Source organism: Salvelinus fontinalis, chromosome 12 (genome assembly GCF_029448725.1).
Source record: "Salvelinus fontinalis isolate EN_2023a chromosome 12, ASM2944872v1, whole genome shotgun sequence".
NCBI lineage: Eukaryota > Metazoa > Chordata > Actinopteri > Salmoniformes > Salmonidae > Salvelinus > Salvelinus fontinalis.
This window is the reverse complement of record NC_074676.1, coordinates 9,485,551-9,511,149: the sequence shown is the minus strand read 5'-3', so window position 1 is coordinate 9,511,149 and position 25,599 is coordinate 9,485,551. Positions and strand designations below refer to the sequence as shown.

At 44.3% G+C, this 25,599-nt stretch overlaps 1 protein-coding gene across 6 annotated transcripts in view; it reads left to right on the top strand.

Annotated features, from left to right (window-relative positions):
• The window catches only part of LOC129866753 (neuron navigator 2-like), a 140,205-nt gene that overhangs the window by 92,965 nt on the left and 21,641 nt on the right, over positions 1-25,599 (top strand). For 3 of the 6 annotated variants that reach the window (XM_055939595.1, XM_055939594.1, XM_055939592.1), the window contains exons 14-25: positions 7,447-7,753; positions 8,132-8,801; positions 9,738-10,178; positions 11,226-11,386; positions 12,770-12,946; positions 18,233-18,285; positions 18,680-18,703; positions 18,871-18,945; positions 22,200-22,283; positions 22,392-22,515; positions 22,664-22,821; positions 23,998-24,173. In XM_055939595.1, the coding sequence (XP_055795570.1) occupies positions 7,447-7,753; positions 8,132-8,801; positions 9,738-10,178; positions 11,226-11,386; positions 12,770-12,946; positions 18,233-18,285; positions 18,680-18,703; positions 18,871-18,945; positions 22,200-22,283; positions 22,392-22,515; positions 22,664-22,821; positions 23,998-24,173 (2,450 nt within the window). Of the gene's footprint in view, positions 1-7,446; positions 7,754-8,131; positions 8,802-9,737; positions 10,179-10,496; positions 10,569-11,225; positions 11,387-12,769; positions 12,947-18,232; positions 18,286-18,679; positions 18,704-18,870; positions 18,946-22,199; positions 22,284-22,391; positions 22,516-22,663; positions 22,822-23,997; positions 24,174-25,599 lie in introns of all 6 variants that reach the window. The other 3 variants (XM_055939593.1, XM_055939596.1, XM_055939591.1) reach the window with 2 other exon arrangements.

Genomic DNA, 25,599 nt, shown 5'->3' with positions numbered 1-25,599 from the left:
GTCCATGTAAAAAAACTGTCTGATTAGGATGAATAATATGCGACAATAACTTTTTTATTCTGTGCTCTATGCATTTTACTAGAATTTTTCCATCACAACGCTGAAGTGTATTGGGCCTCCAATTTTTAAAATGGACTGGATCTTTATATTTACCACTTGGGTCCTGTGCGCTGTTGAGTTTTGGCCGCATGAGGAAGCATTTTTTACTATTCAGCTCTAGATAAGAAAGGACTGAGGAGGTGTTTTTGGTGTAACATATTATACACCTACTATTACTGCACAGAACATGCTATTATATTCTGTTCTGTTATGTAAAATCATGATGTGATTTTGTGAGGCAATGATTCAGCTTGGATCTAACTTTACTAAACGAGCACCATTGTGAGAAGTGATAGTCTTTTTATTTCTAATAGCAATACTAATAATACTAATATGTGATGAGTAGGTGTAGGCAGCAGAACTTGATAAGGGTTCATTTAAGCAATTTGAGCGCCCTTTAAAATGTGGTGCTGGACGACGCACTTGAACTCGCCCTACTGTACGAGTGCTAAGCTTACAGAGAAAAACAAGTTGGTCAACTCCCTAACCGGGTTGGTCACATATCGTTTTGGGACCCACTGCTTAAGAGGGGGACCGTGGAGTTTTATGAACATCAAGGCGGACACGCAGTGAATTTGGATGCTAGACCTCGTTGGTGGGATGATACGGTTCATGCGGTGAATCAGTTTGCCTGCATGCGCAATAGAGTTAGTACTTTTCTGTAAGCTTAACACTCGGACAGTAGGGCGAGCTCAAATGCGTCGTACATGAACCCCAAGTCCGTAACAAACTGTTTTGAGGACAGACGTTTTATCACCCCCCTGGTCGTGTTTTCAGTCTGTGGCTGTTCTTGGATTTGGCCCACTCGAAGAGGTCAACCCTCCCACTGACAGGCCTCTTTACACACATCTGCAGTTCTTCATCATTTGCGCCACCGCCAGAGAGAGAGAGAGAGAAGGTCAACGAATTGGCAAGGGGCACTAGAAAAGTCTGCAGCACCCGGCCTCACCCTACTAGAATCTGAAGTCAAATGTCTACTGTTTGCTGATGATCTGGTGCTTCTGTTACCAACCAGGGAGGGCCTACAGCAGCACCTAGATCTTCTGCACAGATTCTACCAGACCTGGGCCCTGATAGTAAATCTCAGTAAGACCAAATAATGGTGTTCCAAAAAAGGTCCAGTCGACCAGGACCAGTACCACAAATACAAATTCCATCTAGACTCCCTAGAGCACACAAAAAACTATGCATACCTCGGCCTAAACATCAGCTCCACAGGTAACTTCCACAAAGCTGTGAACGATCTGAGAGACAAGGCAAGAAGGGCATTCTATGCCATCAAAAGGAACATAAAATTCTACATATCAATTAGGATCTGGCTAAAAATACTTGAATCAATTATAGAACCCATTGCCCTTTATGGTTGTGATGTCTGCAGTCTGCTCACAAACCAATAATTCACAAAATGGGACAAACACCAAATTGAGACTCTGCAAAAATATCCTCCGTGTAAAACGTAAAACACCAAATAATGCATGCAGAGCAGAATTAGGCCGATACCCGCTAATTATCAAAATCCAGAAAAGATCCGTTAAATTCTACAACCACCTAAAAGGAAGTGATTCCCAAACCTTCCATAACAAAGCCATCACCTACAGAGAGATGAACCTGGAGAAGAGTCCCCTAAGCAAGCTGGTCCTAGGACTCTGTTCACAAACACAAACAGACCCCACAGAGCCCCAGGACAGCAACACAATTAGACCCAACCAAATCATGAGAAAACAAAAAGATAATTACTTGACACATTGGAAAGAATTAACAAAAAAACAGACAAACTAGATTTCTATTTGGCCCTAAACAGAGAGTACACAGTGGCAGAATACCTGACCACTGTGACTGACCTAAATTTAAGGAAAGCTTTGACTATGTACAGACTCAGTGAGCATAGCCTTACTATTGAGAAAGGCCGCCGTAGGCAGACCTGGCTCTCAAGATAAGACAGGCTATGTGCACACTGCCCACAAAATGAGGTGGAAACTGAGCTGCACTTCCTAACCTGCCAAATGTATGACCATATTAGAGACACATATTTCCCTCAGATTACACAGATCCACAAAGAATTCGAAAACTAACCCGATTTTGATAAACTCCCATACAGTATCTACTGGGTGAAATACCACAGTGTCCCATCACAGCAGCAAGATTTGTGACCTGCTGCCACAAGAAAAGGGAAACCAGTGAAGAACAAATACCATTGTAAATACCACCCATATTTATGTTTATTTATTTTCCCTTTTGTACTTTAACCATTTGCACATCGTTACAACACTGTATATAGACATAATATGACATTTGTAATGTCTTTATTGTAATGTCTTTATTATTTTGGAACTTCTGTGTAATGTGTAATGTGTAATGTTTACTGTTCATTTTTATTGTTTATTTCACTTTTGTATATTATCTACTTCACTTGTTTTGGCAATGTTAACATATGTTTCCCATGCTAATAAAGGCCATTGAATTGAATTGAATTGAATTGAGAGGTCGGGAAGAAAGCACCATTTACCTACCTATAGGCTGCTACAACCTACATATTTATTTAGTTTGTCATTCTATCGTTTTCATGGATTTTTGTAACAATTAAATCATTTATTTAAAATGTATCAGAATTAATATTCCAGAAATATTTGTTTACTACGCCTCCGGCAGCACTACATCCCTGTTCAACTCGCTAGTGGCTGAAACTATCTCACTGGAGAAAACATCCAAGTGAGTGAAACAGCGCCCCTCTGTCTCACTGTATGTGAACCATGTATCTGATGCTGTCTGGACAAAAAGAGTATAACATGCCATACTCTTGTTCCGACAGCATCAGATAAATGGGCTACACGTACTGAGACAGAGGGGCTCTTTTTCTCGCACGGATGCTTTATATGAGATTGATGTGTCGTTCTGCCTGTCGGTCAAATCAATTATTCATATTTCAATGTTTCATTTAGGACAGTCAAGGAGGAACGGTAGGGCGTGCCAGACCCCCTAGGGCCCGCCCATAATGCCTTCCCTGATTAGAAGTACATGGTGCAAGTGATCAATGCTATTTGAGATTCTGCAGAGATTATTACAGCTATTGTGAATATCTACACAGACCTGCGATGACCTATGCATGCTATCTTGAACATGCAGACTTTATATAATTATATAAGAATAAATGTATAGTTACAGTAACCTCAAAATGTGGCCATGGATCTGTTACTTATTTTAAGGTTGAATAAATACTGTGACATTAGTTTGTAAGATAGCCTTAACTTTAGGCTATTTACTGTGAAAGTAATATTGAATTGTGTTTGGTTGACAACACAAAAACATCCAAATTTAAAGGAGCTGTATCGACTGCTTGGGTAGTTCCATCTTAGCCACAGGCTTAATCCTATTCTCCAACTTTTATTTATTAAAGAATAGGACTAAATCAAATCAAACTTTAAATGCACTTTAATCAAAGTATGATTTGATTCAGTTCCTATTCTTTAACTTAGATTTTTGGTTTAGATGCAGACGTGAATCCAAAACATCAGTGATTCATTTGTAGACAACATGTTATTAAAGCCAGACTGTCAGTGGCACAGATTGAACTATCCAAGCAGAAGATAGATCTCCTTTAAATGTTGATATTTGGTTACGTTGACAACCAAACACATTTCAAAATCCCTAAATATCATCATTACATTTGAAATCAACCTGTCACGATCGACCAAGGGAGAGAGAGAGGACCAAGGCGCAGCATGTAAAAAATACATCTTCTCTTTATTAAGGAGAAAACGAACGAAGCAAAACAACAAATAGACGACCGTGAAGCTAGAACCGAACGAAATGCAAACATGCAACCTAGACACATACACAGACCTAGACAATGACCCCACAAAAACATGATGCCTATGGCCGCCTAAAATATGGCTCCCAATCAGAGACAAATGAAAGACATCTGTCTCTAATTGAGAACCACTCAGGCAACCATAGACATACCTAGAACATTCACTCAACCATAGACATACCTAGAAACAGTCACTCAACACAAACCCATACACTAAACCCAACACCCCTCTTTCCATATAACCACCCAAAACGAGACAAAACACAAACCTTCCCCATGTCACACCCTGACCTAACTAAAATAATAAAGAAAACAAAGAATACTAAGGCCAGGGCGTGACACAACCAGAGCTTGAAACCCTAGGCCTATTGTGTTGTCTATTTTTAGTTAAATTCTGGGTTGAATTGAAACAATAGCTGTTGATGACTTTGTAAATGTTATACAGGCCTAAATAGCACCATTGACTATATAGGAGTGATAAAGTATGGTCACATTTCATTTGCTCTGTTAAATCTACTGTTTGGAATGACTTCGATAGCAAAAGTGAATCTATTTAGTTTTTAAGTGGAGCGCAATCAACAATCATTCTCACGATAGCACGTTGGCAATACTCAGTGACAAATACTGTATCATAGCATGGCTGGGATTGGTTAAAACCCTGGATGGGAGACCAAACGGTAGCTGTTGATAGGTCAACTCTCCAGTAGGAGGTACTACCGAGCCTATAGTTTTTTTCTGATATTGGATATAACATTGAAGAATTTATGTTGTATTAAAGGAATATTTTACACAAGATTTGTCTACGTTGACATTTGTTACCATGATGACATAATCCTGTGGTTGAAATTTCACCCTCAAAACAACAGTTGCAGATTTTTTTTTAAATCCAATGTATTTTACACCTAGATTCCACATCACAATATGTTGACAAATTACATTGATTCAACCAGTTGGTGCCCAGTGGGTTATGTCTGTCTACATTGCTTATGTTGAAGTCTGTGTGACAGAAGTCTGTAGCCTTTCCAAGTAGTTCATATTTTTTCCAAAGTTAACCACATATTGCTCCTATAGAGACAGTCTCTTTTCAATGGAACATCACGAGAACAGCACTGAATGAGTTTTCAGTTGGCATGGTTGTGATATTGTGCACTGTAAAAAATAATCCAGTTGTTTTTACGGTAACTTATTGGCAGCCTGTTAGTGACTGTAAAAAAAAAAGGTACAGAATGTTACCATAAATTCCAAAGAAACTTTGGTTTAGCAGTACATTACTGTAAACTTTAGTTAAAACATCTGATAAGTGGAGACTGGAGAGTGAGACACTAATATACTGTTAAACCAAAGAATCTTTGGAATATACGGTAACATACTGTACATTTTTTTACAGGAAAGTACAGGTAACTGGCTGCCAGTAAGTTAACGTAAAAACAAAATATATTTTTTTTACAGTGTAGAAGACTGCAGCAAGGTTATTTCCAGTCATAAAAAAAACACTGGTAGACGAGAGGAGAGACTGCTGCTTTGGCACCCGTTTAGTTTTCATGTTTTCTACCATTAAGAGTTCCTCTGCATCCTCCCGTGCCAACGAGTGACTTAAACATCAACAGATGATTGAAGTCCGGCCCCAAAACCAGCTCTTCAAGCCAACAATCAATCACAAAATCTCTCCCATTTTCTCTGTAACTATTGCCTTGTATAGAATTGCTTTGTGTTGCATTTTTCTGCTGCTCTGTAGAATACAGTTTGGATTTATTATTGCAAGTATAGGCCTAGAGATAAGTGTTTCAGATTCATGCTGATAAAGAACAAGGCCATTAAAATTCTTTCCCTGGCAATCCATTTTTATTAGTATTTTCAGTAGCTATTTAAACAATGACGTGTTATAACCGGGACTTAAGTAAGCTTGGTGAGCGCTGGGAAAACACACTATACTGCTCCAACACATTGTTTATTTGTAGGGCCAACGTAATGGTCCTGTTCGCCCGCCTCACTCTCCAGTCTCTCCTTTTTTTTTTTTTCAAGGCGGTAATATTTGTGAAGCATGAAAGAGCCGTCTTTGCTGATTTCCTGTGGTAATCACTTCAGGTCTTGTCGGGATTTGTAGGCCTCCATTGTAGTCCACTACTTAATTCTTATTTCTCAAATGACTGCCTCGCCTGGTTCACCAACTAAATCCCAGATAGAGTTCAGTGTGTCAAATCGGAGGGCCTGTTGTCCGGACCTCTGGCAGTCTCTATGGGGGTGCCACAGGGTTCAATTCTCGGGCCAACTCTTTTCTCTGTATATATCAATGATGTTGCTCTTGCTGCTGGTGATTCTCTGATCCACTTCTACGCAGACGACACCATTCTGTATACATCTGGTCCTCCTTTGAACACTGTGTTAACAAACCTCCAAACAAGCTTCAATGCCATTCAACACTCCTTCCGTGGCCTCCAACTGCTTTAAAATGTTATTAAAACTAAATGCATGCTCTTTAACCGATTGCTGCCCGCACCCGCCCACCCGACTAGAATCACTACGCTGGACGGTTCTGACTTAGAATATGTGGACAACTACAAATACCTAGGTGTATGGTTAGACTGTAAACTCTCCTTCCAGACTCACATTAAGCATCTCCAATCCAAAATTAAATCTAGAATCGGCTTCCTATTTCGTAACAAAGCCTCCTCTGCCAAACATGCTGCCAAACATACCCTCGTAAAACTGACTACCCACCGTTCCTTGACTTCAGCGATGTCATTTACAAAATAGCCTCCAACACTCTACTCAGCAAATTGGATGTAGTTTTGTCACCAAAGCCCCATATACTACCCACCACTGCGACCTGTACGCTCTCGTTGGCTGGCCCTCGCTACATATTCGTCGCCAAACCCACTGGTTCCAGGTCATCTATAAGTCTTTGCTAGGTAAATCTCCACCTTATCTCAACTCACTGGTCACCATAGCAACACCGTAGCACACACTCCAGCAGGTATATCTCACTGGTCATCCTCAAAGCCAACACCTCCTTTGGCCGCCTTCCCTTCCAGTTCTCTGCTGCCAATGACTGGAACGAATTGCAAAAATCACTGAAGCTGGAGACTTACAGTGAGGCAAAAAAGTATTTAGCCACCAATTGTGCAAGTTCTCCCACTTAAAAAGATGAGAGAGGCCTGTAATTTTCATCATAGGTACACTTCAACTATGACAGACAAAATGAGAAAAAAAATCCAGAAAATCACATTGTAGGATTTTTTATGAATTTATTTGGCGGGGAATACGCATTGCTACTAAAAAAGCACCCTGGTCTTGACTGTTTTTAACGAGTGCTGTTTGTTGATGAGAATGTTAAAGCATTCACAGTAATAGGGGCATGTGGAGTTGTTTAACTGGAATGATAGCATACGGGTGAGCTTATGAGGTGAGATACTATAGTAGATCATTGCTTTTCTTTCTGCTTGCTCTCCTTGTGAGATGATTCACATGTTATTATATAGTATCTACACCACTTGAATAAACAGAAGTAACAGATGTTTTATGTTTGGTTTCCCCCCCAGCTCCAGACGGACGCGGAGAAGCACTCAGCCGTCGAGCAGAACTCTGTGTGGTCCGGCAGCGACGAGATCAAGAGGTCAGACGGGAGCTCGGACAGCGGGTTCAAAATGGAATTGGGCTCCAAGTGGTGCCGCCGCCCCTCAGACATGTCGGACGAGTCGGGCAGGAGCTCCTCGGACCGCAAAACGCCTTCCATGGCCCACACGGGCTCCTGGAGGCGAGGCCTGAGTGCCCAGGTGGGCGTGACCTCGCCCAGGACCAAGGCACCTGTCACGCCAGTCTGCGGCATGCTGAAGACCCATGGGACAGGTACGTTACATACAGAGTAGAGCCAATGTTGTCTCTGTCTGCAGTCCCAACAGCCACACTGTCTATGTAGTGTGCTCTGTCAGTCTGAACTGCATGGGTTCCTGGAGCATGTGAAAAGGCAGACAGCAGTCAACCACAGAGAGGTTTTATCTGGTGAGATCAGTGCTCAGGTTGCCAGGTGATGAAACCACTCTCCGGAGAACCGTTCTGAAGACTTGGTGATCTCTTACCTTTTTATATTGAAGTGGTAGATAGAGAGGCCTTTGAGTTGAAACATGTTGGAACTCAGCAGGATGTCTGATGCTACTGTATAACTTCACTGCTGAGTGAATGTGCTTGGTCCACGGTTAACAGACTGTGTCATGTCTCCACCCACAGGTAAAACGGACGACACCAAGGTGTCTGAGAAGGGCCAGCATCATCTCTCGCCGCGGGCCAACAGCAGCATGCAGCGCTCCCCATCAGACACGGGCCGCAGCAGTGGAGACGAAGCCAAGAAGCCCCCCTCCACCTCCAGCTCCAGCCGCACCCCCACCACCAACACGTTTGGCTTCAAGAAGCACGCAGGAGGAGGTATGACCATGGTGACAGCCAGCGGAGTCACCATCACCAGTGGCTCTGCCACCCTGGGGAAGATCCCCAAATCAGTGCAGCTTCACGGGGGTCGGGGTCTTGGTCGCCAGGCCAGTGTGGATGATGGCTACCTGCCTGTGAGCTCCCACTCCACCCTGCAGTACCGCAGCCTCCCCCGGCCCAGCAGAGCCTCTGGCGGGGTTCGCAGCGCCAACCGCTCCTCTAGCACCAGCATCGAGTCCAACCTCAGCTCCAGGTCCAACACGCACCACGGCCCCAAAAACCGCAGCCAAGTCCCCAAGCCCAGCGCCGGTGGCATCCCCCTGCCTGGCTCGGGATCTAACCAGACAGACAAGGAGAAGGGGGTTTCCTCTGAAGCCAATCCCATGGCCCAGGGCTCAGCAACTCTGCCCCCTCAAGGAGCCAGGCAGCCAGGGGGAAAGTACCCAGACATCTCCTCCCCTACTCTGCGCAGGTGAGCCCACCACCTCCATACTACAGTCTACTTAAAGTACAACTACCCCCATATATCAGGGGCTGTCTTACACTAACAGTCGATGAGTCTGATAGTTCCTTCCTCCAGCCCTGAAAGCACAACCACACCATCCTGCTTGTGTTTCAAGGGGTGACGTATTCAGGCACAGTGCAAACAGATTTGAGCTGAGATAATCATCATATCAGCGTTATAGTAACATTAAAGAACCTTTAGAGAGCCCTTATCAGGGTTTCATTATGTTTTTTGCCCATGAACCAAAAGACTTGTGTTATCACTAGGCAGCTAGAGGGCCTCTCTTCCCTTGTGACCTGTGAAATAATGGCCTATCACTGCTCATTAAAAGCAGGGTGACAGAGCCCAGACTGAGGGGCCAGTGTTTTCTCTAGCTCGAACCCAGGAGCTCGAACCCAGGGGCCGCCTGGTGTTGCTTTAACTGATGCTGCTGGTGCTTGGACTTATCTGACTAATCGCCTGATGAGGTAATGAGAAAAGAGAAAAGAGAGCAGCTGTTCTCCCTCAGTGGTCTGAGAGTCTCCCTTCTCATTTAACCCTTGTTGATTTAATGTTGTCAAAACTAATATGGTGTCTGTGGCACACGCTTCGCATCCTGCTTTAATTAATATAAATGATCTGTTGATTAAAAGCCACGGTAGAAGATGTATGATAGCTGTTCACGCGGACGCCCAAAACGGACCGGGGAATCAGAGAGAGAGATGTATTTTTCTTGCGATTATGTGGTTATACCATGAAGTAGGTATTGTGTTCCCGTGGCAATGTTATGATATGTATTTGTTTCACTTCTCTTTGCATTAACCAGCATTTTCATCACAAATTCCTTCAACAATTGTCTACTTAAAACCCATGCACCCCATATAATTCTCCTGTCACTCCTCTCCCCTCTCCCGTGCCGTCCAGACTGTTCGGAGGCAAGCAGGGCAAGCAGCAGGCCCCAGTCACCACCGCAGAGAACATGAAGAACTCCACCGTCATCTCCAACCTCCACGCCAACTCTGGCCAGCAGGGCGGCGCTCTGGACTCCCCCTCGGCCAGTAGCGGGGGCAGTAGCCCTCTGTATGGGGGTGGAGGTCGTCTGGGTGTGGAGGCCCACTCCCTCTCCCCCCTGGCTTCCAGCCCCGGCTCGACCCTGTCCACCCCCTCCCACAGCCTGGCCTGGAGCAGCACCCTGAGCAGGGACACCCTGAGCCCCGGCTACCCCTCCCTTAGCAGCCTTGCCACCAGCAGCGAGTCCATCGACGTGTCCCTGGGCAGCGGTGGCCACGGACACCACGGCCATGGTCACGACACACTGCCAGCCTGCGTCAGGAACAACGGCATCAAAACGGGAATCTCAGAAAGGTAGGAGCAGCGGGGCGTTTCCGGAACGGCCAGGTGTGGCTATGTGTTTTAATATCTACTACAAGCTCCCCTCCCTTTTCCTCCCTTTGTATCTCGACCTTTAAACTGTTGTGTGCATGAGGGTTAACAGAAGTGTTTGACTGGCCATATTGATGATAAAGGAGATGATAGGAGACTGACTCCTAGCAGGTGTTGGTGGGATGAAAGCATGGATTCTATCATGACTGATGATCTCTCTGTTTTCCCCTTCTCTTGGTGCTGCTCCTCTCTCTGTTTTGTCTACCCCTAACTCCTAACCCCCTTCTCCCTACCCCCTAGTCTTAGCCCCCTCTCCTCTCCCGCAGCTAGTCCCAAATTCAGCAGAAACACTTTACCCCGGAAACAGGACAGGTAAATGTGTCTATACGGAGCTAGGCTTGCTTGATAGTGAAACAGCTGCCTGTGTGTGGTGTACTGTGTTGTGAAGTGAAGTGACCGTTGGATGTTTTCGCTGCCTGCATCTCTTTCACAGCATGCATAGCGCCATCTGCTGGCTGACCTAGGAAGGGCAGGCCTGCAGTCTGAGGACTAATCTTGAGATGTACATCAAAGCATATAGGACACAGCAGCTGTGATGCTTCTATGGATAAGAGATCAGTTATCTGTCTCTATATGTTCAGAATGACAACACACCTACCTGCACCAACACAGGAATTGGCCCTGTGATTAGATGTATATTACACCAGTTTTCTTTTACTTTAACAATGGCAGAACTCCCAAAATACTTCTCCGTAAATCACCATTTCCATGAGATATTTAAAAAAATAGATACATTGAGAAAAAACAAGCAATTAAGTATTGTTTTCATGAAGGTACATTGACGTGCGACTTCCACCTGTGATTTGTGATTGTACGAGATGCACGTTATCAGACAGCCTTGACGTTATCCATGTGCCTCCCTGTCCATCAACAACCTAGGTCATTAGACCTGTGCAGCTAGTGACTTGCAACGTTCACCTATAGCTGTGGATGTGAGGTGGCTTTTCAGCATCTCCCATCTCTCTCAAGGTACGGCCACCTGCCCCAGCTGCGTAGTCATGACGACCCCCGGGACTGGCTGCGTTCCCACTCTGCAGGAGGTCTTCAGGAGTCTGCCGGCAGCTCCCCCTTCTCCCCCGCTTCCAGCCTCACCTCGCCCTCCGGAGCCCGCTTCAATTTCTCCCAGCTTGGTAGGTGTAGCCTCAACCCTCTCTACTCATCGCTATGATAATCATTGCAGGAGCAGTGATAGTCATCTCTGCACCCAGAACTAAATATTGTGTGCATGCTGGCTTAATGTTTCGTCTCTTTCAAGAGACTACAGTGATATTTGTGGTGATGTAAGGAAAAGTAGTAGTGATTATATCTATTTTATACAACGGGTTGGTCTAATCCTGAATGCTGATTGGTTGAACCGCATTCCAGTCTGTGTCTATTCCACAAGTTACCACCGGCTAAATCTACGATGTTAAAATGCCTATTTACTCTGTTCCATCTGACTGCACAATCCACTGTCTCATCAGCCCAGCCAAGCAATTTATAAACTTGATCTCCACTATAAAAAGCATCTAGACATTATCTCACATTTCTTTTAGACTAACATTTAGTTTTCAACAGCTGAGATCTGTATAAACCTTGTTGTCTGTCTCTCCAATGTTTGCAACATTGTTTCAATATTCAAATTCGATCTCCAGCTGTCCCATAGTAATGAACGTGTCAGGAGTCAGGATGAGACAGACAGACAGGCTGCGTTTCTCAGCCAGTCTAAAGCATGAATCAGCTGGCATCATTTTTATGGATATATACAAAGAAATGTCAATGAAAAAAGGTCAAACTAAATGAAGGGCAGCTAGTTTGCAGTCTTTCCAGCTTCAGTTTGAAGTGATTGTGATAGCTGTGTTGTTGGCTAGTTCCTCTGAACAACAACAGTGTCCTGATGAGTGAGCACATTTTCTATGCCAAGCGAAAATCGCACCTCATTAGCTCATTGTTATCGATGTATCCAAATAAATGTCACTAGAAAACAGCTTAAACCAATGCGGCTACTTTGCTGTTATTCTTGCTGCACTTTTTGACGAAACTGTAAGTTAGCATTAGTTGGCTAGCTAGCAAGCAAGGGATAAGAACATTGCCACCCAGTATGGCAATGGAACATTTAGAATGAACGAATAGATACAGAACAAAAAGACTGAACGACTGGGTCGCCGAGTCTCTAGCAACCGAACCGATAGAACGAATGACCAGCCGGCTTGGGTAGCAACCCTAGATTTGTGTCGGCATGAAATAGTATGAATAAATTCATAAAAATAAAGTTTTTAATGAAAATATGTCAACCATTATTTGAATATGATGGTAACCCGTTGTACAAACGTGATAATGCCCTCGAAGCCGGTGTTTGGAGGATATATTTGCACATCTCTGGCATTATCACTGAAATGGTGTATTTCACTCTTACTTTCCACTTTGAGTGAAGAGTAACAGACAGCAAGCAAATATGTCTGATCAATGCCCTCTGCCCATGTCTGTTTTTTAAGATAACCTTTGACCTGTGTTATGTAACGGATGTGTCCCAGCAGGCAGCCCTACCACAGCTGCACAGATCAACCTGGCCAACCTCCGCAGCGGCCTGGCCAATCAGGAAGGGCCGTATGACCCGTACAGTGAACGCCTGAGGAACTCGTCCATGTCTCTGGAGGAGAAGAGTCGCACCATGAGCAGCTCTGGGTCCTTCAGGGATGGACTAGAGGAGGGTAAGACAGACTGACACACTCTTCTACCTACAGTATCTGCTCTCACACATGGCCTCAGAGAAATACTGGTCAAGTCATTTTTGTTTATTCAAGTTATTTTAAGAGGGTTGTTTTGACACTCCACATGCATGTGTGAACTATCATTTTACTTCTGAATGGATTATAACTCCCTTTAGAAAATCAAGCTTTTGCTTAACTAAGATAATCTTTTGAAAGCTTTCATTCTTTACAGGAAGGACGCTAGTGAAAGATTCATATTTTTCTTACAAAATTAATATTTATCGAATCGACACGCTTGTTCCACCAACCACTTAATAAATCACCAGTGAAATCATTCATTACATTTAGTGTGCCAGTGTCATTTGGAACCTGCGTTGATTTTCCACACATCTACAGTTGAATTGGGAAATAGAAAGAAGCACTTTGTTTCGATTTGCGAAATGTACATAGACTGAGGTTTGATGATTGACTGCACTTCTTTGGCTCTGAATGGCTTGTTGCTCTTGTGGTTTGTGCTTGTCCTGAGGCTCTCATTTTAGCTGATCCCTCTATGGTGCCAGGTTCTTGGCTGGTGTTGTGGCATGCAGGCCAGGGTGAGGAGGAGGAGGAGGAGAAAGGCTGTTCAGTATCTCCTCTCCTCCCCCCATCGCAGACAGACATCTGACTCAACACCAGCCTCCTGACAGGAGCACAAGGCCCTGTTTGACGGCACCCCAATGTCTACTTTTCTACTTTAGATCACAGATTATAGAGCAAACATGGGAAAATCCCTGATCCAGTGACAGTATACATATCAATGTTGTAGGTCTCGAGTGCAGTCTCGAGACCACATTTTGAGCGTCTCGGTCTTGTCTCGGAGTCTGATGCATTTGTACTCGGTCTTGACTCGTTCTAGGACAGTGAGGAATTGTAATTTCTTCCCGAGACCTCTAAAGAAAAATCCTGATTGGATATTGTTTTCACTTAATTGTTAACCCATTCCAACAAAAACTGAAAAGATTGAATCAGAACATCATAAAAAGAATAATGTAATTAGAATTATTATTATTAGAATTATTATATAAATCCTTAGCCCTTCTCTGAAGGTGTAGAAGGCCCTCATTGTTCGATTGGGTTCAAGTCCATGCTCTGGTTGGCCACTCAAAGACATTGAGGCTTGTCATGAAGCCACTCCTGCGTTGTCTTGGCTGTATGCTTAGGGTCATTGTCCTATTGGAAGGTGATCCTTCATCTCAGTCTGAGGTCCTGTGCACTCTGGAGCAGGTTTTCATCAAGGATCTCTTCGTTCATCTTTGCCTCAATCCTGACTAGTCTCCCAGTCCCTGCCGCTGAAAAACACCCCCACAGCATGATGCTGCCAGAACCATGCTTCACCGTAGGGATGGTGCCAGGTTTCCTCCAGATGTGACGCTTGGCATTCATGCCAAAGAGCTGAATGTTGGTTTCATCAGACCAGAGAATCTTGTTTTTCATGGTCTGAGAGTCTTTAGGTGCCTTTTGGAAAACTCCAAGTGGGCTGTCATGTGCCTTTTACTGAGGAGTGGCTTCCGTCTGGCTGCTTTACCATAAAGGCCAGATTGGTGGAGTGCTACAGAGATGGTTGTCCTTCTGGAAGGTTCACCCATCTCCACAGAGGAATTCTGGAGCTCTGTCAGTGACCATCAGGTTCTTGTTTTGCTGGGTGGCCTGCTCTAGGAAGAGTCTGGGTGGTTCCAAACTTCTTCCATTTAAGAATGATGGAGGCCACTGTGTTCTTGGGTACCTTCAATGCTGCAGGAATGATTTGATACCCTTCCCCAGATCTGTGCCTTGACACAATCATGTCTCGGAGCTCTTTGGACAATTCCTTTGACCTCATGGTTTATTTTTTGCTCTGACATGCACTGTCAACTGTGGGATCTTATATAGATGTGGGATCTTATATAGACAGGTACAGGTATATAGACAGGTTTCCAAATCATGTCCAATCAATTGAATTTACCACAGGTGGACTCCAATCAAGTTGTAGAAACATCTCAAGTGTAACGTGTACGCTGGGAGTCAGGAAGCAAGTATAGTGAATGCGAGGGAGCCGGGCGAGCCGGCCGAGGCGCGAGAACCTGTAGAGCTAGCTGAGGGATGGAAGCCTGACGAGCCAGCTGAGGCATCCCCGGTTGCTTCGTCAGCGGCACTTGGAGCCGACGTCACCAGTAAAAAAATATATATATAATCCCTGTTGATGCTTCCCCTTGGGGAGGCATTATTCTATAACGTGTAAGCTGGGAGTTGGGAAGCAAGTACAGGGAGTGCAAATTTCATAATAAAAATAACCTAGTACAAAACAAGAAACACAAAAAGTGTACAGACAGAAACAGAGTCAATAATGCCTCAGAAAAGAACCAAGGGGAGTGACAGATATAGGGGAGGTAATCAGGAAGGTAATGGAGTCCAGGGGAGTGTCATGAGGTGCAGGTGCGCGTAACAATGGTGGCAGGTGTGCGTAATGATTAGACAACTAGCGACGTCGAGGAGAGAGAGTAAACGTCAAGGATGATCAATGGAAACAGGATGCACCTGAGCAATTTCGAGTTTCATAGCAAAGGGTCTTTATATTTATGTAAATAACGTATTTCTGTTCTTTATTTGTAATAAATTAGCAAAAATGAATTATGGTGTATTGTGTGTAGATTGCTGAGGATTTCTTTGTAATTTAATCAATTTTAGAATAAGGCTGTAACATAGCAAAATGTGGAAAAAGTCAAGGGGTCTGAATACTTTCCCGAAGGCACTGTATAGGCCTACTGCAATGATATACAGTGTATTAGGTACACCACCCTGTTCACGTAAATGGTTCGCTCCTACAGACAGTGAGTCACGTGGCCGTGGCTTGCTATATAAAGCAGGCAGACAGGCATCGAGGCATTCAGTTACTGTTTGATTGAACGTTAGAAAGGACAAAACGAGTGACCTAAGTGACTTTGAGCCTGGTAAGATCGTCGGTGCCGGGCTCGCCAGTTCCAGTATCTCAGAAATGGATTGCCTCCTGTGCTTTTCACGTACGACAGTGTCTAGGGTTTACCGAGAATGGTGCGACAAACAAAAAACATCCGGTCAGCGGTAGTCCTGTGGGTGAAAGCAGCTCGTTGAGGAGAGGTCAAAGGAGAATGGCAAGAATTGTGCAAGCTAACAGGTGTGCAGGTAAAATAACAGGTAAATAACAGCGCAGTACAACAGTGGTGTGCAGAACGGAATCTTGGAACGCAAAACTTGTCTGTCCTTGTCATGGATGAGCTATTGCAGCAGACGACCACACCGGGTTCCACTCCTATCGGCTACAGCAACAAGAAGCGGCTACTGTGGGCAAGCGATCACCAACACTGGACAGTTGAGAATGGAAAAACGTTGCCTGGTCCGACGAATCCCGGTTCCTGTTGCGTCCGCAAAGTCAGGATTTGGCGTAAGCAGCATGAGTCCATGGCCCCATCCTGCCTGGTATCAACTGTACAGGCTGGTGGTGGTGGTGTAATGGTGTAGGGAATGTTTTTCTGGCACATGTTAGGTCCCTTGATACCAATTGAGCAATGTTTCCACGCCCCTGTTCTGTAGGCAAAGAGGGGTGTGACCCGGTACTATATGGGTGTACCTAATAAACTGGCAACTAAGTGTATACCTGGGCTAAATGTCACTATCTGTAACTAGCTGACCCCCGTAACTCTTCATGGGTTTCCTTGAGCTTGTAGTCCTGTAAGACCTGCCCTTGGTTTTGACACCAGTGCCTGGAAATCCATACTGTTATGGAATTATTTTACCCCACCATACATTCACACGCTTCAGTGGACTCTGGGACATTGGAGACCACACTCAGGGCTCTAAATAATTGTACAAAGGCTTGATAAGCAGCTAAGCATTTAGTTAAAGGCCCAGTGCAGGCAAAAACGTGATTTCTCTGTGTTATATATATATATATATATATATATATATATTTATATATATATATATATATATATATATATATATATATATATTATACACACACACACATTTCCACACTATGAGATTGGAGAAATACTAGGAAATTGTGAAAATGATAATGCCCTTTTAGTTTAAGAGCTGTTTGAAAAGACCGCCTGAAATTACAGCCTGTTTTGGCCTGTCTGGTAACATCACCAGGCAGTAAATTATACTGAACAAAGATATAAACGCAACATGCAAAGTGTTGATCCCATGTTTCATGAGCTGAAATAAAAGATCCCAGAAATGGTAAAAAGCCCTTTTATGGAGAAAAACTCATTCTGATTGGCTGGGCCTGGCTCCCCAGTGGGTGGGCCTGGCTCCCCAGTGGCTGGGCCTGGCTCCCCAGTGGGTGGGCCTGGCTGCCAAGTGGGTGGGCCTATGCCTTCACAGTCCCACCCATGGCTGCACTTCTGCCGAGTCATGTGAAATCCATAGATTAGGGCCTAATGAATTCATTTCAATTGACTGATTTCCTTATGAACTGTAACTCAGTCAAATCTTTGAAGTTGTTGCATTTATATTTTTGTTCAGTATACTTAATAGACCAATAAGAAAGAGTTCCAAACCTCTCTTCCAATAACAGCTAGTTTTCCGTTTTTCCGCACCTACCCAGACCACCCCCAGACAGTTCTAGCAAAATTCTTGCTTGCGAAATTGCTCTTTGCTAAGAAGCTATTTTTGTTTCTTTTTTACTATTTTAATTGAAAACAATCACAGTAAGGTTACCCAGAAATGATTTGATATTGAGATATAAATGGCTGCATTGGCCCTTTAAGTTTGGCACATCCCCCTGCTGTCATTTTAGTCCTGCGGTGATGTTGGGGTTCTATTCCATTATGATTAATGAAGAGAGAGACAGCTCACATAGCGAGGCTGTGTTAGTGTAGTAACAGCACTCACTAAAGCGTAATGATGATGTATAGGCTGATGACTGCTGCTAAAGTGTGAATGTGTCATACTGTATGTCTCACCAGGGCGATTTTAAGCTTGGACATGTGATTATGTGAGTGTAGTCAGGCTGTTAGATATCGGGGCGGATGTGTGGATGTCAAACCATATCACCACAATTAAAGGATAGGCTACAAAGTAAACTAGTTCCAGTAACATAACAGTGCCACGCACGCACTCACACACCTAGAGCAGCACCTCTGTTGTAAATGTTCACCCAGGGGACCTGTTTATGCATGTTGCTGTTTCCAAAGTCGTCAGGGGGAGATGAACCACTGCTTGCATGAAGCCATTATCCATGATTGATGTCACCAGATGAATGAGTTGTTTTTTGTTTCTCTCCAGTCCACGGCTCCTCTCTGTCTCTAGTGTCCAGCACTTCCTCTGCCCACTCCATGGTGAGCGACACTTTGATTCATGTTTGATGCACTGTCCAAACACATAGTACGAATGTTAATATACTCAGGGTTGGTTTCCCAGACAAAGATTAAGCCTAGTCCCGGGCTAAAAAGAAAAGATATTTTAATTGAGGTTCTTCATTGAGCATGCTTTTTAGTTCAGGACTAGGGTTCATCTGTGTCTGGGAAACCAGCCCTCGGTGAGCTATATGGGTGAAAGTGAAGAGGGACCATCTCAATGTGCCTGACTTGACTGCTGAGTTGCATTGCTAATTAACTGCTTGTGTGAATCCTTGTAGCCTTAGGTGGAAACTGAATATGTTCAGATTGTCTGTCTTGCTGTCTTATCCTGTGACCTGCATTAACCTCTCTTCTCTTCTCCTCTTTTTCATAGCCGGAGGAGAAATCTCAGTCGGAGGTAAGAACAACTTTCCTTTCACACAAACAATGTGCCACCATTGATTCCCTTTGGGACTGTAACATCATAACTGTTTATGAGCCAGCAAGTTATTTGGGTACTACATACTCTATATCCTAATATTATGTTTCCTGTAGATAAGCATTATCTTGTTTTTCTGTTCTCAGATTCGTAAGCTGCGGAGAGAATTGGACGCTTCCCAGGAGAAGGTGTCCGGTTTGACCACTCAGCTGAGTGCTAATGTAAGTTTGATGGCAAATGGTTACTATGCTAAGCACTGTGGCATCATGGTTCCGCTGGTACTAACTGTCCGGGTTGGGGTCAGTTCCATTTAAATTTCAGTCAATTCATAAAGTAAACCAAATTCCAATTCCACATTTTCCTCATTGAAAAGCATGGAAGAGAATTGGAATTGGTGTTTCAGTGTACGTTGTGAATTGACTGGAATTGAAATGGAACTGACCCCAACCCTGCTAACTGTATATAATGCCTTGGTTGTGGTCATTGGAATGGATTCGTCCTAGTGTTGCGTGTTACCAGAATTGAAAATACCTACAAGTCAAAGAGTTCCAGCATTGCACATGGTGTTTTTGTTTACCTTTGCGTGGCGTCCTACAGCACATTGAACATGACACTGGGTAATGGTCTGAGAGGGGAAGCAGGCGTTCAGTCCCATTATCTGCTCTCTGAATGTAAACAAACATGACAGCCCTGCAGCAGAAACAGCATCAGTAACAGCCTAATGAAATGGTACATCCTCAGGCCCGCATCCACACTGGTTATGTGATCTCACAAACAGAGATTTCACAACATAGCAGGTTAGAGCAGCTGTGGGGGCTTGGGTGGAGTATGAAGGCTGTAGTTCCTTGTAAGAGAACTCGGGTTAGGCTGCTAGAGTATGGCCTGAGCCCCTGGCCTTACCAGCCCTGTAAGACATACCTGCACTAGGACCTGACAGACTGTACAGCCTGATAGTGGAGGAATCAGCCAGCCTGCCACATGCCCCAACACCAGCCCCTCTGTCTGATGGAAACCCTCCAGATCTGTTCCCCGCCTTCTCTTCTGCCTTCTGCCAAGCTATCAGCTCATATTCCGTAGCGGCCGGGCTCTGGGCTGTGATAGGAATCAGAACATGTGTTTACTCATACCTCTGTGTGATGATCAGAACAGAAGCACCTAACTATCAGTCTTCAGCGTCTGTCTGCTACCGGACTCATACTTTATCAAAGGAAGACTGGTCCTTGACTGGACCTGGATGACCCTGAGCTGAGGCGCTTTAGCCATGTCAGCCAAAAGCCCCAGTCCCGGGGCTAGCAGCCCGGTGGTGGTGACGTGGTGTCCCCTGAACCACTACCCGTCCCTGGGGAAGGAGGCAACCAGAGAGAAGGCCAGACGCAAGCTGCAGCTCAGGCTGAGACGCAGCCAGAGCTACAGCCCTGCAGGCCACAAGGAGGACAGCAACATACAGCAGGACCTCACTGAGGTGGGATCTGACTGGAACCTCTGGGCTCTCACAGGGCTTCAGCAGCTTTGAGTCTCTGGATGCTTTGTTTTGGGAAGTGAGCTTGTATGTTGGCATGTGGGTATTTGTCTGTTTATTGTGGAGCTATCAGTATTCCGTACTACTGCTACTACATCCTGGGTATTTGACTGTTTATTGTGGAGCTATAAGTATAGCCTACTACTGCTACTACATCCTGGGTATTTGTCTATTTATTGTGGAGCTATCAGTATAGCCTACTACTGCTACTACATCCTGGGTATTTGTCTATTTATTGTGGAGCTATCAGTATAGCCTACAACTTCTACTACATCCTGGGTATTTGTCTATTTATTGTGGAGCTATCAGTATAGCCTACTACTGCTACTACATCCTGGGTATTTGTCTATTTATTGTGGAGCTATCAGTATAGCCTACAACTTCTACTACATCCTGGGTATTTGTCTATTTATTGTGGAGCTAGCAGTATAGCCTACTACTGCTACTACATCCTGGGTATTTGTCTATTTATTGTGGAGCTATCAGTATAGCCTACAACTTCTACTACATCCTGGGTATTTGTCTATTTATTGTGGAGCTAGCAGTATAGCCTACTACTGCTACTACATCCTGGGTATTTGTCTGTTTATTGTGGAGCTAGCAGTATAGCCTACTACTGCTACTACATCCTGGGTATTTGTCTGTTTATTGTGGAGCTATCAGTATTCCGTACTACTGCTACTACATCCTGGGTATTTGTCTGTTTATTGTGGAGCCATCAGTATAGCGTACTACTGCTACTACAGTACATGGCTGGGTTGTGAGCTGTAACTAGAGGTGTGTCTGTCTGTCCTCAGTGTGTCTGTCTGTCCTAGATATGTCAGAGGACACGCGCGTCTCTGTTGCAATACTCTTGATGTTCTGCTTTTGTTCTGCCTGTAAAGCTGTTATCAACTACCAGGAACGTGACGTTTGATTTCATGTTTGATTTAAAAAAAATGTGCATGCTTTAGGTTTTCTGTGTAATGTGAATCGATTGCGCTGATTCTTGTCCTTGCAAAGTATATCAACAACAGCAATGCATAAGAGAAAATGTGCTATCTAAAACCCACCACAGCTTTGGAAATCCTAACGCCTACGGTATGGAATCGTTTTAGCATTTATCTTCTAAAACACAAGCCATCCATTGATTTCATGCATTTGAGGTGGTTTCTTTGGATGTATATGATTGCCAAACTGACTGAGCCGGTCTGCAATCTCTTTGTACGCCTTCGTCAAATGTCCAACTGTGACATTGATGAGTAAATCAACGTGCAAGTTGATAACCAGCCTGACTTTAAGCAGCATGTTTCTCTCACACCTGTATCTCTACAGAAGATAACAAATACTTGTGATCAGTTGACTCTGCATATGAGAAGAAAACATCCAAAATGTTTTTCGCTTAACCAGAATTCCCTCTTTTTTCCTTTCTCTCTGCTCGTCTGTGGCTGTGAGAAGGTAGCAGGTCTCTGGTTTCACGAAGGCAGATGATAGCTAGCTAGAGGGTTTTTTTAGGACTCGTGTTGGCCTCATGTTCATCTCTACCAGGCTACTGAACCATGGAACCCTGCCCAGACAGGTAAATCGGTAGTCGGCAGAGAGCCTGGCCCATTATATCAGCATGGATCCATTTCTAACATGCAGTGACTTCCCCAGCTGTCCCTGTGGAGAAACACAACTCCTCTCGTTCTTACTCAAAATACTCATTGTGCACCATGACACGGAAGCCATTATCACCTGTGGATGTTTTTCTTTTGGCTCTGTGTATGCATGTCGTGAAAGGTATGTGGGTGTGTTCTTACGAGCGAGACCTTTTCCTAAAACTGCAGTGCGTTGCCCGTTTCACAGCCCTGAGTGGGGCTTGCTAATCAAACAAGTGTGTGTCAGGTGAAGGAGAACAAATGACATTGTCAGCAGGTCAGTTTGCAAACGTATACATGGATAGCTGAATGTGTACTGCTGTGTGCATGTCCGTAGGCTCACCTGGTAGCAGCGTTTGAGCAGAGCTTGGGGAACATGACCATCCGACTCCAGGGCCTTACCACCACGGCTGAGCAGAAAGTAAGGACTGGAGCCGTCAAAATGTCGGTTTCCTCAGAAATATGTCCGTCTTTCCTTGGATGGATCGTGATGCTAACTGTGTTGCTTCATCGCGTTGTTGTATTTTAGGATTCTGAGCTGAACGACCTGAGGAAGACAGTAGAGCACATGAAGAAGCAGAACACAGCAGCCCAGGCAGCCATCGATGGTGTCATCAACCTGCCAGAGCTCACCTGCAAAGGTGATAGGCCAGGTGAGAAGTTACCTCCCACATCAACATGAAACCCAACAAGAACAGATGTCTATTGGCTAGTGAGAAAAAGGGCATCTGACACCGAATCAGAATGGATTAGAATTCTATGCTGGTCCCTGTCTCACCCTCTCTCTTGTGCATCCCACAGCCTCAGACAATGGAAGCCCCCAGTCTCAGCAGGATCTGTGTATCCGCAGACAGCACTCGTCTGACAGTGTGTCTAGCATCACCAGCGCCACCAGCCACTCCAGCGTGGGCAGCAACTTGGAGCTGGACGCCAAGAACAAAAAGACGAGGAAGAACTGGGTAGGTCCTCCACTCTCTGTCTATCCAGCTGGCTGGCTAGTTGTCTGTCTGTCCATCTATGTCTGTCTGTTTATCAACATGGCTGGCTAGCTGTCTGTCGCTCTGTGTCTGTTCGTCTGTCTGTCTCTGTCTGCACGTCTAATCTGTCAGATGTTCTTGCCCTTTCCTCCAATCCTTCTGTTTGTGCTCAGCCTTCTTGCGCAGGAGCAAAGGTGAATATGGTTATTGTTGTTAGTGAGCTGCTCTAGAAACTAGATTGTGAGTTGAGAATTGTGAGGTGTTCCCTTATTACACATGGCAAAACCGCAAAGAAACTGCACGCAACTACGAAAAGGTCACCTGTAATCTGTTAGTCAGGAGACACGAGTTTAGGTCAATATACTCATGCATTTTCTGCCTGTAGAAAAGAGGTGTGTACACAGTATGTATGTTGGTTGAATATTGCCTGTACTAACCTATGAAGTCAATTTAAAATGTCTGCGTGTGTGTTCTTTTGTCCTGATATGATGCTGTTGCGTGTGCTGGAGGGAAGGTGAATGATGACTATGTACGCAGACGGTGATGATACTAGTATCAGTGTATTAGTTAGAAGTACAACCGTGGCGCACCTGACTATTTGACCACAAGGGGGCAGATGACTACTGAGTTTAAATATCTAAATCTCCCCTTTAGTGGTTGAGTAGTCGTGTCAATTAGTGAGAAGTTTATACAAGTGATAACTCTTCCTCCCTAGCCTTGTGTTCATTCCTTGTTTGTAGCTGTGAGGGTATAGTTTGCGTTCAGTCTCTTTAGTGACCTGCCTTGTGTACAGCCTATTCTATGTCCTTAAGACCTGTACACAAGTTCGTGGATTGTTAACAAAACAAATCCACCATACCTCTATTGTGTCTCCAAGCTAAAAGTTGAAATTGTCTATGATCAGCATGCTGTGGTCTTGTCTTTCCCCTCTTGTGCTCTCCTATCGTGTGGAGGTTTATGAGGTAAGATTAACACACTCATTTCCAAAATAGACTTTTATCCTTGATTAGGTGGAGATAGTGAAAGAGTAGAAGTTTGTAACTGTTTTGTGATTCAAAATGTATTTCTGGGCCCCTTATATGTCTGTGTGCTTTACTATGTAATCAGGTCTCTCTGTTTTCTTCTCTTCTCTGACCCCATCCCCATCCTTGGCTGCAGCTGCGGAGCTCTTTCAAGCAGGCATTTGGGAAGAAGAAGTCGTCCAAGTCTGCGTCCTCCCACTCCGACGCAGAAGAGATTGCCGACTGTTCCCTGCCCTCCTCCCCAAAGCTAACTGCATATAACGGCTCCACCGCCTCAACACCCATGATCCGGAACTCCCACTCCAACTCTCTGTGAGTACCTTCTCCCACTCCAACTCTCTGTGAGTACCTGGGCCCAGGCTATTAGACACTCACCTGTTTCTAAATGGGAGGTGATAGTGGATCATAATGGAGGCTCCCTGTTTTCTATATTAATACAGTCAACTCAGGGGTCTGGAACTTCACATGACCATATTAATGATTACTACTGATTCCCATAGTGTCTGATACAGATATCTCAACAGCTTTATATATTTATATACTTTATATATTCACTACCGTTCAAAAGTTTGGGGTCACTTAGAAATGTCCTTGTTTTCCATGAAAACATACATGAAATGAGTTGCAAAATGAATAGGAAATATAGTCAAGACGTTGACAAGGTTATAAATAAGGATTTTTAATTGAAATAATAATTGTGTCCTTCAAACTTTGCTTTCGTCAAAGAATCCTCCATTTGCAGCAATTACAGACTTGCAGACCTTTGGCATTCTAGTTGTCAATTTGTTGAGGTAATCTGAAGAGATTTCACCCCACGCTTCCTGAAGCACTTCCCACAAGTTGGATTGGCTTGATGGGCACTTGTTATGTACCATATGGTCAAGCTGCTCCCACAACAGCTCAATCGGGTTGAGATCCGGTGACTGTGCTGGCCACTCCATTATAGAATACCAGCTGACTGCTTCTTCCCTAAATAGTTCTTGCATAGTTTGGAGCTGTGCTTTGGGTCATTGTCCTGTTGTATGAGGAAATTGGCTCCAATTAAGTGCCGTCCACAGGGTATGGCATGGCATTGCAAAATGGAGTGATAGCCTTCCTTCTTGAATATCCATTTTACCCTGTACAAATCTCCCACTTTAACACCACCAAAGCACCCCCAGACCATCACATTGCCTCCACCATGCTTGACAGATGGCGTCAACCTCCAGCATCTTTTAATTTTTTCTGTGCATCACGAATGTTCTTCTTTGTGATCCGAACACCTCAAACTTAGATTCCTATGTCCATAACTCTTTTTTCCAATCTTCCTCTGTCCAGTGTCTGTGTTCTTTTGCCCATCTTAATCTTTTATTTTTATTGGCCAGTCTGAGATATGGCTTTTTCTTTGCAACTCTGCCTAGAAGGCCAGCATCCCGGAGTCGCCTCTTCACTGTTGACGTTGAGACTGGTGTTTTGTGTGTACTATTTAATGAAGCTGCCAGTTGAGGACTTGTGAGGCGTCTGTTTCTCAAACTAGACACTCTAATGTACTTGTCCTCTTGCTCAGTTGTGCACCGGGGCTTCCCACTGCTCTTTATATTCTGGTTAGAGCCAGTTTGCTCTGTTCTGTGAAGGGAGTAGTACACAGCATTGTACGAGATCTTCAGTTTCTTGGCAATTTCTCGCATGGAATAGAACAAGAATAGACTGATGAGTTTCAGAAGAAAGTTATTTGTTTCTGGCCGTTTTGAGCCAGTAA